A 13,817-nucleotide genomic window follows, 5' to 3' on the forward strand; every position below is an offset into this window, starting at 1 on the left:
GTCTGTTTTGATCTTGCAGTTAGATTTGATTCGGCAGTTTCGACAAAAATCTTACACTCAAAACAATAAAACTATTTGCACCCACGTTTCAGCACAGCGAAAGCATGTGTTGTACCCATAATAATTGGAATATGATTATTTGCACATATAGTAATATTTCATGTTTGTATATAGTGTGGCAGTGTTTGCACGTACTCCATACCCCTACTGGAATGTGAGGTAATGAAATTGATACTTATGTGATTGTGTAAGTGTACGGAAACTACAGCTGGCATGTAACATGCAACATGGTTATGTAGTTGTACCTCAAAAGTGTAAGTCATTGCTGTCACTCTGGACGGAATCTGTGTTGTCTTTGTGTAATGTCATCGGGCCCATTTATTGTCACGATAGAACTTAATGAAATTCAGTTTACTCATGTGACATTATCTATGCTAGCTATAGCTGTAGCTAATTGGCAACCGTATGGGATCTAGCACTAGCAGTCAGTGTGCAATTACCTTCGGTAACACTGGCTTATTCTGCAACAGTTGTCGGCCAAATGTGGACAACAAGCTAATGGGAACCTAAACATCCAGAAAGAAGGAGCATTCTGGTAGGAATAAAACTTTTTTGATACATGTTTATTTTTCAGTTGTTGATTATGAAGTTAATGATGAATGGTCATCTGACAAGAATCAGCATGGGTCTCGAAGGATATCAGGAGTATATTAGGCTATCTCTGTTGCTGGAGCAAAGGTTAAACCAGAATAGTAGTCGATAATTTAGTCATGAAATAGATTATACATGTTTGTAGGGATTTCTTTGACAAGATGAAGTGTACTTAAAAATATGTTTTTGAAATAGGTAGGCATCAAGATGAGTTCCCAAAGTTCTCCAGAGCACTCGGATATCACGCCGTTACAGCAGATGGTTGCCTCCTGCTCTGGCGCCATCCTCACATCGCTGTTGGGTAAAGTGATTAGGAACCTCAACCTCTCAAATGTCTAAAATTTTGACTAAAACTGTAGACGCACGTCAACACCATTAATTTTAGACAAGCCATGTCTGTAACCAATAAAAACACATTTGCCCTTTGTTTACATTTATTTCTATGCATGTTTTATGCAGTCACGCCCTTGGACGTTGTTAAGATCAGAATTCAAGCTCAGAAGACCCCTTTGTATAAAGGTAAACGGAGAAATGTTGGTCTGTGCTGGCTCCTTTACTGAGCATTTTCTATTATATATGTAAATATATGTTTTTACCTTTTGCACCTATAGGAAAATGTTTTGTATACTGCAACGGACTCATGGATCACATTTGCGTATGTGAGAATGGAAATGCAAAGGCTTGGTACAAAGCCCCAGGGCACTTCAGTGGAACCCTGGTGAGTGACAACTGACAAGCAATGGGCGGAGGCCCTAGGTCTCCTTGGGGTTCAATAAGAAGTTGTTGTCAGTATATGCGTTGAATTCAGGTGCAAAAAGCCTCTAAATGCCACATGTCAAAAATGAGATGGTGAGGGACCATGGTGAGTGAATGCTCTCCACACATAGTATACGTTAATGAAATAATATAGCTTCAAAACCCACTAAATACCACTCTCTTCCTAGTCTGAAATATCGATTTATAGACAAAAACCTGTAAGAGCCTGATGTAAAAGAAAAGTGGTCAGATGGATTTAGAGGGTTTTGCATCTGAACTCTTCATAGAATGTAAACATGATATAGAAAGTCTTTGTTTTTAGTGGTTCCAGGCCAATACCAGCCTGTTTATATAAAACTAATGTTAGTTAGACTTTATCTTGTGATCAAAGTCAAAGTCAGCTTTATTGTCAATTTCTTCACATGTTCCAGACATACAAAGAGATCGAAATTACGTTTCTCACTATCCCACGGTGAAGACAAGACATATTTTGCCAATTTAGGTCCACAGACAAACATAACATTCAAGTAAACAAAAAAGTAAGTAAATAAGAGGGCACATATAATAATGAACAAATAAGAGCAGCAAAATTTGGTTGAAATTGTGCATAGACAGTCAATAAAATACTAGTGCAAAGTCAGGCCAATAAAAGGCTTGGGTAGTTCTGTTTGACCTAAGTAAGAAAGAAAGTGGCATAGTGGTGCAAGTTATGTAAGAGCAGCAGAAGTGTTGTGTTTTCAGGACAACAACACCAAGTTGTAAAGTGTACAAGTGTGCAAGTGTGCAAGTGGAGTAGTGCAGGCGGCCATTTTGGGTCCAATGTCCAGGATGTTATGTAGCTGAGGGTGGAGGAGGGAGAGAGTTCAGCATCCTTACAGCTTGGTGTATGAAGCTGTTGGTGAGTCTGGTAGTGCGGGGGCGCGAGGCTTCTGTACCTCTTCCCAGAGGGCAGTAGATCAAACAGATTGTGAGCGGGGTGACTTGCATCACTCACAATTTTGGTCGCCTTTTGGGTGAGGTGGGTGGTGTAAATGTCCTTCAGGGGGGAGTGAAGCACCAATAATCCTTCCAGCTGTGTTCACTATGCGCTGCAGGGCTTTCCTGTTGTATTCAGTGCAGCTTCCGCCCCACACAGCGATACAGCTGGATGTTGTGATGTGCAAGTTGCAACTTTGTCTTGTGATTTAAAGTGAAGGAAACGTAATTAAAGGAACTGTATGTAAGAAATGTATTTCAATTAATCATAAAATGGCCCTGATATGTCACTGGACATTAAGAAATCATGTTAATTTCTAATACTTATATCACTGACAACAGTAGTTCTAATACTTATATCACTGACAACAGTAGTCCGGCCAGGATATTGTCATTTAAAAAGTGAAGTTACAGCCCTCAACTGATGTTGATGTCATGTTGTGTTTGGGCTGATGCGCCACCCTCTACCTATCTACTAATCACAAAGTCAGTAGTGTTTCAGCATCCGGGTTGCCAGCTATGCCAGTCAGAGGGGAGGGGGAGGGGATACACCGCTCTACAGTAATTTGAAAGTGATTGTAGTACTAGTTTTGGCCACAATCTTACATACGGTTCCTTTAATTCCTCATCTGGCTGTACCAAATGTCAGCATAGTGTTGTGGAACTACCAGGGAAGTTGGCCCAATAAGCTGTATGTCTTTTCTTGTGTCTCGGATCCGCTTCAGGATGCGTTCTTAAAGATTATCCGTGGAGAAGGAATGACGTCGTTATGGAGTGGGCTCCCACCAACACTGTAAGGAATTTTTTAGCATTACCATGCATCCGTCCTCTCTCATGCACACATCCTCTCACTTTCCTCACTATTGCTTGATATGTGTGCTCTCTCATGCATACATCCTCTCACTTTCCTCACTATTGCTAGATATGTGTGCTCTCTCATGCATACATCCTCTCACTTTCCTCACTATTGCTTGAAATGTGTGCTCTCTCATGCATACATCCTCTCACTTTCCTCACTATTGCTAGATATTTTAGTTTGGTTGGTTGATCTATGTGACTGCCTGCAGGCAGACTCATTGAGCAGGCATGTTCTTTGATAGCACAAAGTTGGCATTCTAATTGATATACCTGTGTGTGTGTGTGTGTGTGTTCCAGAGTCATGGCTGTGCCAGCAACGGTGATTTATTTCACATGTTACGACCAGCTTTGTGCCATAATGAGGAGCAGAATGGGAGAGAGAGCTGATCTGGCACCGCTATTAGCTGGAGCCATCGCTCGGGGTAACATCTGAATTGCATTTCATAACATTACATTTGCATTGCAGTGCATTTCATAACATTACATTTGCATTTCATAACATTACATTTGCATTGCAGTGCATTTCATAACATTACATTTGCATTTCATAACATTACATTTGCATTGCATAACATTACATTTGCATTGCATAACATTACATTTGCATTGCAGTGCATTTCATAACATTACATTTGCACTCCATAACATTACATTTGCATTTCATAACATTCTATTTGCATTTCATAACAATACATTTGCATTTCTCTAGTCAAATAGCTCATGATGTGGAGGGTGGTCCACAGGTGGAATGCATGGGTGTATGTTAAGTTCCTAATAGCACTAATGAAATGCAAGCAGTGAACGTGAGAGAAACAATATTTGGTTATTGTTACCTGAAATAGATAGATAGATAGATACCTTATATGAAAGCAAAACATGATGAGAGAATGCTGGGGAGAGTAAAAAAACAAAACTACCTACCCATTTTGTGTGCATACATTTGTGTCTAGACATTTCTATGGTGCAGATCTATTAATTGCATTGTATTATTGTATAAGTTTTGTTTTGTGTGTGTGTGTGTGTGTGTGTGTTTGTGTGTATATGTGTTGTGTTGTGTGTGTGTGTGTGTGTGTGTGTGTGTGTGTGTGTGTGTGTGTGTTGCAGTGGGCTCTGCTACAGTAATTAGCCCGCTGGAGTTGATCCGCACAAAGCTGCAGTCAGAAAGGCAGTCCTACAAGCAACTCAGTGCCGTGATTCGCTCTTCAGTGGTGAATGATGGTTGGCTCTCCCTATGGAGGGGCTGGGGCCCCACCATACTCAGAGATGTCCCATTCTCAGGTATTCCTCGCCCTATACCTCTCTTTTACTCTGCACTGATGTACCAGAGTATGTTTGGACATATTTCTGGTTTCATTGGCACTTATTTTGTTTAACATGTACAGTATTAGTGGTTTTAGAAGAAATCCTGCATGCAAACATTTATTTGATTCGGTCTCAGACATTTATTTGTTTCGCTCTCAACGTTGTGTTATATTCAAATAAATGTTTGCATGCGGAATGGACAGTGTGCGGGATTTCTTCTAAAACCACTGATTCATGACCCATGGTCTTCTCCGACGCACCTATCCCCAAAAAGAGATGTGCAAAAGCTTTGCCACGTTTAATATGTATTAAAATAGTGGCAGTCAAGAAATCAGTCAATTGGCAACATATTGTATTAGATAGATACTTTAGATAGATAGGTACTTTCTTGTCCCCTCAGGAAAAAAGTTTTTTTTTGTCAGTGAGTAAAACATGTCAGGTTCCCCATTGACGTGACCATACAGACAGGGTGAACACATAACCATTGAATACATATGCACTGGTCAGTCATATCACAGTATTAGTATCGTATGATTAATATTTTATAACTTTCCACTGTGCTACACCTGCACACTTGCTCTCTCTTTAGCCATGTACTGGTATAACTATGAGAAGATGAAGATATGGCTGTGTGAGTATCATGGCACCAGAGATCCCACCTTCAGCATCACCTTCATCGCAGGAGCTCTATCTGGATCAGTGAGTAGTCCTGCCATCCCGTTGTCCATTGGGACAACCCGTAACTTCTGAAATGATGTCACTGCCTCGTAAGACCGAGCTATATGCGTTCTGGTTTGCGTTTGCGCTCATCACAACACAATGAGCCAGAGAGCATGTTATTCACCTCGAGTAACGTAGTGTTGTCTAGCCTTTGTTTTTAGCAACACAGCAACATTGCTAGCCACTTTTACCAACACCAACGGATAAACAACACATACCACGATATTCCACAAACAACAAGACAACGTAACACATACCTTTGAGGCACTGGAATGTGTATGAGTTATTGAAATGGACATTCCCATTTGCTAAGCAGCAAAAAGAAGAGTAGAATAGCACAACTACTTAACACAAACACAGGGCGCAGCCATCTTTGTTTTCAAGTGGTAACAACTCTCCTCCGAACTTGGGGGTCCTCTGGTTTGTAAGAGATTGCCTCTCGTCAGACGACTTGAAATGGGCGTGTCGTTGCGGAATTTAAATTTAATTTAACTTAATTTTTTTCCGTTTTTTTCAGACAACTTATCACTTGTAAATGGGCAACGAGATCACAGCATAGCTTCTGTTCTGGGGATCGTGGGTATTGTAGTTCTTGTTCAGAAAAATAAATAAAGGATACCGTAGAGTGGTTGTACTTGCCTGACAATTGCATTTATTTGGTCTAAAAATATGATCTATTTAGGTTATTCACCAGTAGCATCCAAACAAATTTTATGGAGGACAGTTGGCCACAGTTTGTTACTGCATTTATTCTTCAGGTGTAGCTTTGTATATTCTCTGCTAGTTTAGCTAGATGGCAGTATGCAGCAGCTGTCATTGATCTTCAATGAAATCTGAGGGTCAGTTTACCTTAAAAAGAGGAACTTGAAACCTAATTCATGTGATTTAAAAATGCAAAAAAAAAAAAAAAAAAAGCACATGATCACTTTTTTGTCAGTCATTCTTTTGTTCCGTAAACCCATGTGCTGATACGAGCTCATTTGCTCATTCTCACTGTAGGAGTGATTGCTCATGTTTTTGTGGGTTTATCTTGACAGATTGCCTCCATCGCCACTCTGCCCTTTGACGTGGTGAAGACTAGGAGACAGGTGGAGCTGGGGGAACTACAGGCTATGAACTGTAGGTGACAGACAGACAGACACACACACAGACTGTTTCAGTGGCACTCTGTCTAAAGGCCATTGTGTTCCATTCTGAGTTCCATTCCTATTGCACACAGAGTTTGTATATGAAGGGGGGATGGAGTTGGAAGCCTGTCAGCCTGTCAATAATGCACAATAAGATGCATTTGCAAATGTTTTTGTGTGTGGAGTGGTATGGGGCCCATTGAAACTATGCCCACACCCCGAGTTTTGTGTTAAACTAATCGCCGAAAGTCTGAATATGACAGATTAAAGATAATTGCGTCATTATTATTTTTTTTAATATCACTCAAAAGTTTAGCTGGCATAACACCCCTTGTGTAAGTGTATGTGTTTGCTTAATTTTGCATGTTGCATTTTCATTACACTTTACAGTGAATAAGTTGGCCTGATCAGAGACCATACAGTCCTTGGGCCTGATGTGATGTGTTGCTCTCTGTCTCAGTGTCCGCCAAGGCAACGTGCTCGACCCTGGAGGTGATGAGGAGGATAGTGGCTGAGAGTGGAGCGGCTGGACTATTTGCAGGTCAGCACTGTGCTCTAGTTGCGACGTTGTTTAGACCAGCATTTAGTTCTGAAGCTTTTTATCTGAGTTGAGTAAAGCAGCACATTGTGCTGTAGAGTTTGAGCGTGCAAATGTGATGACCCAATACTGTAGATATGCAAGCACATATACTGCTAGATTTGTGTGTGTATTTTATAATATATCTAATATAGTTTAAGTTAATAGCGTTTCTAACAGATTTTCTAAACACATACCATACATTACTGTATGTCACGCCTCTACGTCCTCCTCTTCAAATAGTAATGTGTCAATTCAAGCCGCCAGCAGATGTCTCCATAACGCTCTGATAGTGGGTATATTCCCATGAACAATCCCTGTAAAAACAGTCCTGTCCTTGTCTCCTCTCCTTCCCAGGGTTCATGCCCAGGTTAATCAATAACGTTCCTGTCCTTGTCTCCTCTCTTTCCCAGGGTTCATGCCCAGGTTAATCAAGGTGGCCCCGGCCTGTGCCATCATGATCAGCACGTACGAGTACGGCAAGGCCTTCTTCCGCAAGCGCAATCAGGAGCAGAGAGGAGAGAGGACGCTGGCCACTCTCCACACAAGCAGCTCCTAAGGCCGGACGACGGTGACTCCAGACATGAGTCCACGCAGGGAAAATGAAGTGGAATTTGAAGTGCTTTTTACATTCCTCCCCAGAGGACGCAAAGGGACTGGGTCAGACGCGGGGCCTTTTGATGCCGTTCTCTTAATAATGGCTCCAGAGAGAACCAGTTGTGTTCAGACACGGGGCCTTTTGACGCTGTTCTTTTAATAATGGCTCCAGAGAGAACCAGTTGTGGTCAGACGCAGGGCCTTTTGACGCTGTTCTCTTAAAAATCACCCCCCCCAAATCATTCAATCATTTAACCATGAGTGTGCAACAGTTAGTGCACCTGGACCCAGATCAGTCATTCCTTGGACTGGTGTTATAAATGCAGTGTCTTGAAGGGTACAGTAAAGGCCCATTCACACCAAGAATGATAACTATAACTATAACCATAACGATAAAAGCGTTTACACTGAACAACGATAAACAAAGTCTCGCATTGTGTTAATAAATGTGAGGGCTAAAATTCGATGGGTTCTAATTGGCTATTAGCATTTTATCGTTGTGAAAATGAAAGTGAAAGTGATCCCCGACGATATCGTTCTTCATGTCGTTATCATTATAGTTTATGTGTGAACGTCGTCATTCATATTAACGAGAACGATATTTATTTATCGTTATCGTTTTTGGTGTGAATGGGCCTTAAGAAAGAAGGTCCGCACACTTGCTCTCCGTTTATTTTCTTTTATTTGATTTTGTGTGTGGGGATTGAAATCAAAAATAAGAAAATAACCGGAGAGCAAGTGTGCGGACCTTCTTTCTTACTGGATCTTGGACTTTTGGCTCCTGCACCTTAATTAGGACGTGCGCACGTTCCCAAACTGAACTACGTGTCTTGAAGGGTAACCATATCTAATGATGAAATGCCCTCTCACTGAGGTGGGACTGATCTAATCAGAGTGATCTTGTTTGTTGAAACTGAAATCTGTTCCTGCCCCACAAAACCAAGTGCATTGTTGTGATTCTATGCTTGTTGTGATTCTATGCTTGCTGGGGTGCCATACCTGAAATGTAAATTATACTTTAAAAAAAAAAAAAAAAATGACATCCCAGTAAATCAGTTTTCATTGTGAAGAGGCCGTAACTACCATGAAGCACTTTTGATTACACTCAACCATATGCACAATAAGGCAGCAGCAGTGAACTACTTTTATTAACAGTGAATATGCAGATGGTGCTGTGAAGCCAGAAGAAGAGATCTTCTCACCCCGTTAAAGGTCTTTGGTGTTTCCCCATGATGAAGCTGGGGTTGTGTTTGAAGCATGAGGACAGCTGTGAGCATGAGTGGTCAAACCAGAGCTCTGTGATGATGTGCTGTCCCTTACCTGTGCCAAATTACTGTGCTTCGTCACTCACAATGACCATTATGACTCCATGCAGGTCTAATCAAAGATCTTAAAGGTATACTATGCAAGTTCAGGTATTTTCAGTGACTGTAGTGCTCCCACTAGATATATGGCATGGCTGGTTCTCTCGTTAGGGACTGGCTATTATGTTGTATGGCTATGCTAGGTGAACAATTCCCCCATTACTTGGCTTGTAGGGTCTTTTTTTACCCTACAATGTTCAGTGCTTTGAGTACATGATAAAGCGCTCTACAAATAAAATTTATTATTCTTCTTCTTCTTATTATTATTATTATTCATAAGGTTATATTAATGTGAAAATCTTGCATAGTGTACATTTAAGTGCTGTGGATTCCGGCATCGAAATGAGCATGGCGCACTCCGCTTTCGGCATTCGCTTACATTGACAACATTATTCTCAATACAACCCTGCAAACCATCTGTGCTGTCACAATGACCATTATGACTCCATATCGTTCTAATCAAAGCGCTCTAGAATCTTTGGTTCTAATGGGTCTCGGAAAGCCTGGATGCCACCACACCATATTTTAACATTTTCTTGAATTTCCCCTGGGGATCAATAAAGTATCTATCTATCTATCTCTATCTTTAACAGTTGAAATGCAAAATGGAAATTAAACACTCGATTCCATACTTAACACCTGATTCCATACTACTACCAATACCTCAGACCACATAGTTAGGAACAAATAATCTAGAAGTGTCAGTATAAGGTTGAAGGATAGTCACTGAAAAGTTACAATCATATGCACCTCAGTCATTAACACGATCACTGGTCATCTATCTGTCTTGTATTCTGTTGTATTCTACTTCGTAGTAGGCCTACAGCAATAAAAAAAACACTCTTGCCAGTTTTTGTTTGTCTTGTTTTGTAAAAAGTTGCATAGACATTTGGATATAGTAGCCAACAGGAAAACCTGTTTCAGTAATCGGAGTAAAGCCGGCTGGACTTGTTAAATTTGTTTTTAATTGTGCTTACAGGGAGAAGATTGGATTGGTCATTGTTTGTTGGCACGTATAGTTGGCTCAGAAAGAATTATTCGTAATTTGCACGTAGTTTGGATGTAACAGAGAATATTCAAAGTATGTTAACCAAAGTCGAATGTGCTCTCTGTAATTCTGGAAGCATACTAGGTTCCTGTGTAGCTGTTACACAGTAAGCCGTCGACCCACACAGCCCACTGAACATGGTACAACTCAAACTAATCCACAAATCACATGAGGGAAACCAACAGCAGGCATTTCCAATGAGGGATAAAATTGAACACAGATTTGTTTATTCAGTTTCAACCCCTCTGAACAAAGGTGGAGATGATCCATTCAATGTCAGACAAGAAAACAATCTGTAAATATTCAAAATAAAACTGAACACAAATAAGCACTAACGTAATGCGTTATAACCGAAGGAGCAGACCAACTTCCCAACAAAAGAACACACTTTGGCAGGAATCCTCAACACATGGATTCTAGAACACGCAACTGTGAGTCATAAGACTTTGACAAAGATGCCATGAGCTTAGTCTTAACAACAACAGTAAAATGGCAGCATGCTCTCATGTATCAGACAATATCAAACTGTTTTTGACTTGAAATTTGAATGAATGTCAGTCAACATAATTGTTTCTGATTTCACACTCAACATTTTAGGCTTATGGCAATTACATTGACTCTTTTAATAAAAAGACAACTGTGGATGGAAGAAGCCTGAATCCTAATTACTCATTCACTCGGTGCCACTCTTAATGTTCAAAGTCAAAATTTCTATGTATACTTATATGTGGGACAGATGTGCTGACATTACCATAAGTTATGGTCAATTGGCATAACTAATTGAGACTTGTAATCTTCATTAAAGAATATGCATGGACGGATGGACAGTGGACTCTCTGACATACCTATGAAATGAAATAAGCTGGGTCAAAAAATACATTCACATTACGTTCTCATGATTTGTAAACATTTCTTTTCTATGAGTAAAATGATGAGTCATTTCTCTGACCCAGCCGAGCTAGAAGGCTTCATAATAATAACAATGCTGAGACAAGCAATAATGAGAGCAACATTCAGAGTGGAGAGCATTTTTATCTAGTGCAACTCGCAGGATCTGTCCTCGAAAAAGCTTTTCTTACAAACTAAATAAAAAACACATGGATCACTTCCTCTTTAAATAATACAGTGTCATTCTTCCTGTCCTGACACTTAATACTGAGCCGTTACTATAAGCTGGCCCCTTCTTTAAATACCACCCCGATGTTAGGGGAAGGGCATTAGGTATTACTGTAATGTGCTTGTATGGAACATATCTGCTCCACTGTTCTTACAAGTCTCTCCTACCCCATGCAGATATATACAGCCATCTTATTTAGTCCAGCTTCAACATCCCACTGAAGTAGCAACCCTCACATTCCTGCGTGGCCAAGTTTAATTTTTTTCCACTGTTTGTTTGAAAAGCTGCCCTAATTGAAAGTGAAACTAAATAACAATGACTTCCTACCACTAAGCCAATGAAAAGCCTTTTGTGGCATGTGTGGCATATATTAAAAGTGAGTTCCCCATGTCATTCTCTCTCTCTATCTCCCTCTCTCTCTCTCTCTCACACACACACTTTCTCTCTCTTAACATTATCCTGAGGAAGGATGCAGGATAAATACAACAGGATTATTCCCAACACAGCTCTTGTTCTAACTGTGGCACAGTGGTTTACCTCAATCTCAACTCTGAAATCTCTTTGGGAATAAATACCAAATGAATAATCACCAGAGCAGATCATATGATTAGAGTTCCTCAATATCTGAAATAATGAATGCCATTTACATAACATTGTTGAAATGCATAACACAGTGGTTGAAGCAGCTTTTGACCTCTAAAATGGACTAGCCTGTCAAACAGACGGAAATAAGATAAATGTACCTTATCTTGACCAGGAGATTTTACTCATATCTAAGCACACTTGCAACTGTAGGCTAAATCTTACCAGATAAAATATTAATCCAGTCATATAGTCATACTGAATGCTATTGATGTACCATGGCTGGCATATTATCTGAACTAATCTAAACATGAACAGGTCCAAGAGATTAATACTGACATGGATGCTACAAGAGCGAACACGGTTTGGAAACAGTTTTGCCAATAATTCTCTGATTTAGTTGTCTTAAAATACAGACATTTTGCACATATCAGGTTACTTTGAAGTGTTCCACTTGTGATATCAGTACAATTACAGCTTTTGAGTGCTCAAACTGTAATTCATATCAGTAATGATTTTTTGGATAGATTTCCAGATAAATAAACAGATGGGCTGCCTGATTTGTATTTTGAGCCTGTGACTTTGAGCCTGGTGTCTAATATGATTTTGGTCTGAAAAATTATGAATTCCCACAAACCAAGGCCACACACACACAGGGATCTACCCTGATCACTTTGAAATTGCACACTTAAAGCCGCATTATTCAGGGGTTTTGTAACTTCTAATCTTCTAATTCATTTGAAATGGTAGGCTTCTCGATCATGTGGAGGAGATTAAAACATACATGTTTTTCCTACTAGTGGCCAAAGGTACTGACATTCAGTATGCTGGGTCATTACGGTATATTGTCTTTCTGGTCAGAAACCCGAATCAGAAAAAGTTGGGACGTTGTGTAAAATGCAAATGAAAACATAATATGATACAAGTCTTGTAAACCCATATTTAGCAGCAAAAAGGACATAGACAACATGTCAAATGTTTACTATTTAATGGAAAATATATAATCATTTTGAATTTCTTGCCAGCAAAATGTTTTTAAAAAGTTGGGACAGGGAAAGTTTACCACTGTGCTGCTTCACCTCTTCATTTAACAAAATTCTGTAAATGTTTAGGAACTTAGAAGACCAGTTGCTAGTTTTGAGAAGTAAATGCTGTCCCATTCCAGCCCATAAAATGGTTTTCTTTACAGAAACAGGTCTTGTTTTAATGCAGTGCCATCTGAGGTTCCAAACGACCATGGCCATCCAATATTGTTATTGTTTGCATATTTCTCTGGATATTTTAATGATATTATGTACTGTTGTAATGATGAATTCCCTAAATACCTCATAATTTAATGTTAAGAAACATTAAAATAACATTGCTACATACCGTAATTTGTCCACACAGGTTTACACAGAGTGATGAATACCCCTAAATCTTTACTCTGCCCCTCTGGGATGCTTGTTTTCATACCCAATCATGTTGCCAGCTGCCAGTTGTTGTTTTCTTTACCATTACACAGCTTTTCCAGCATTTTGTTGCCCCCGTCCCAACTGTTTTTGAAACGTGTTGCTGGTATCAAATTCAAAACATATATTTTCCATGAAAAAGTCAAATTTGTCATTTTCAACATGTAATATGTTGTCTGTGTCCTTTTGGCAACTAAATATGAGTTTACGAGATTTGCAGATTATGACATTTTGTTTTTATTCACATTTTACACAACGTCCCAACTTTTCTGATTTGGGGTTGTACTTGTATATCTGGGGTGGTGTGTGTGTGTGAGAAAGATATAACTACAGGATATGAGAAACAAAGTAGGCCCTGTTTTGATAAGAATTGATATATTAAAAGGAAATATGATCTCTCTCTCTCTCTCTCTGAGAGTAAGGATCCTAATTTCTGTACACTCTGTTCTGGCTGGTCTATTGGATTGGCTTGAAATGGTTTAAAATTGTGAGGTGGATATCATCAGTCTTATATATCCTAAAGCGATTAGATTACTTCACACACACCTAATTTCTCTCTCTCTCTCTCCCTCTCTCTTTCTCTCTTTCAAAAAGCACAATGGTTACAGCAGCAACAGAGGAAAGCTAAGACACAACATAGAGGGGAAAAGGTCAGGAAGTTGTGTTCACCGTCTTCACACACGTCAGTACTG

At 39.7% G+C, this 13,817-nt stretch overlaps 1 protein-coding gene across 3 annotated transcripts; it reads left to right on the forward strand.

Annotated features, from left to right (window-relative positions):
* The first annotated feature begins 102 nt into the window (after positions 1–102).
* slc25a40 (solute carrier family 25 member 40) lies at positions 103–8,027 on the forward strand. 3 transcript variants are annotated; one of them, XM_048259982.1, is made up of 12 exons: positions 103–219; positions 531–595; positions 847–952; positions 1,111–1,170; positions 1,263–1,369; positions 3,108–3,175; positions 3,538–3,662; positions 4,345–4,518; positions 5,132–5,241; positions 6,300–6,381; positions 6,850–6,930; positions 7,380–8,027. In XM_048259982.1, the coding sequence occupies exons 3-12, from the start codon at positions 859–861 to the stop codon at positions 7,523–7,525; spliced, it is 1,047 nt and encodes a 348-aa protein (XP_048115939.1). In that variant the 5' UTR covers positions 103–219; positions 531–595; positions 847–858; the 3' UTR covers positions 7,526–8,027. The 3 variants fall into 3 exon arrangements, with proteins under 3 accessions (XP_048115939.1, XP_048115941.1, XP_048115940.1); XM_048259984.1 differs by lacking the exon at positions 103–219 and adding an exon at positions 241–314; XM_048259983.1 differs by lacking the exon at positions 103–219 and adding an exon at positions 241–314 and having other exon boundaries at positions 851–952.
* Positions 8,028–13,817: the final 5,790 nt, after the last annotated feature.

The sequence above is a fragment of the Alosa alosa genome, chromosome 13 (assembly GCF_017589495.1).
Source record: "Alosa alosa isolate M-15738 ecotype Scorff River chromosome 13, AALO_Geno_1.1, whole genome shotgun sequence".
Taxonomy (NCBI): domain Eukaryota; kingdom Metazoa; phylum Chordata; class Actinopteri; order Clupeiformes; family Clupeidae; genus Alosa; species Alosa alosa.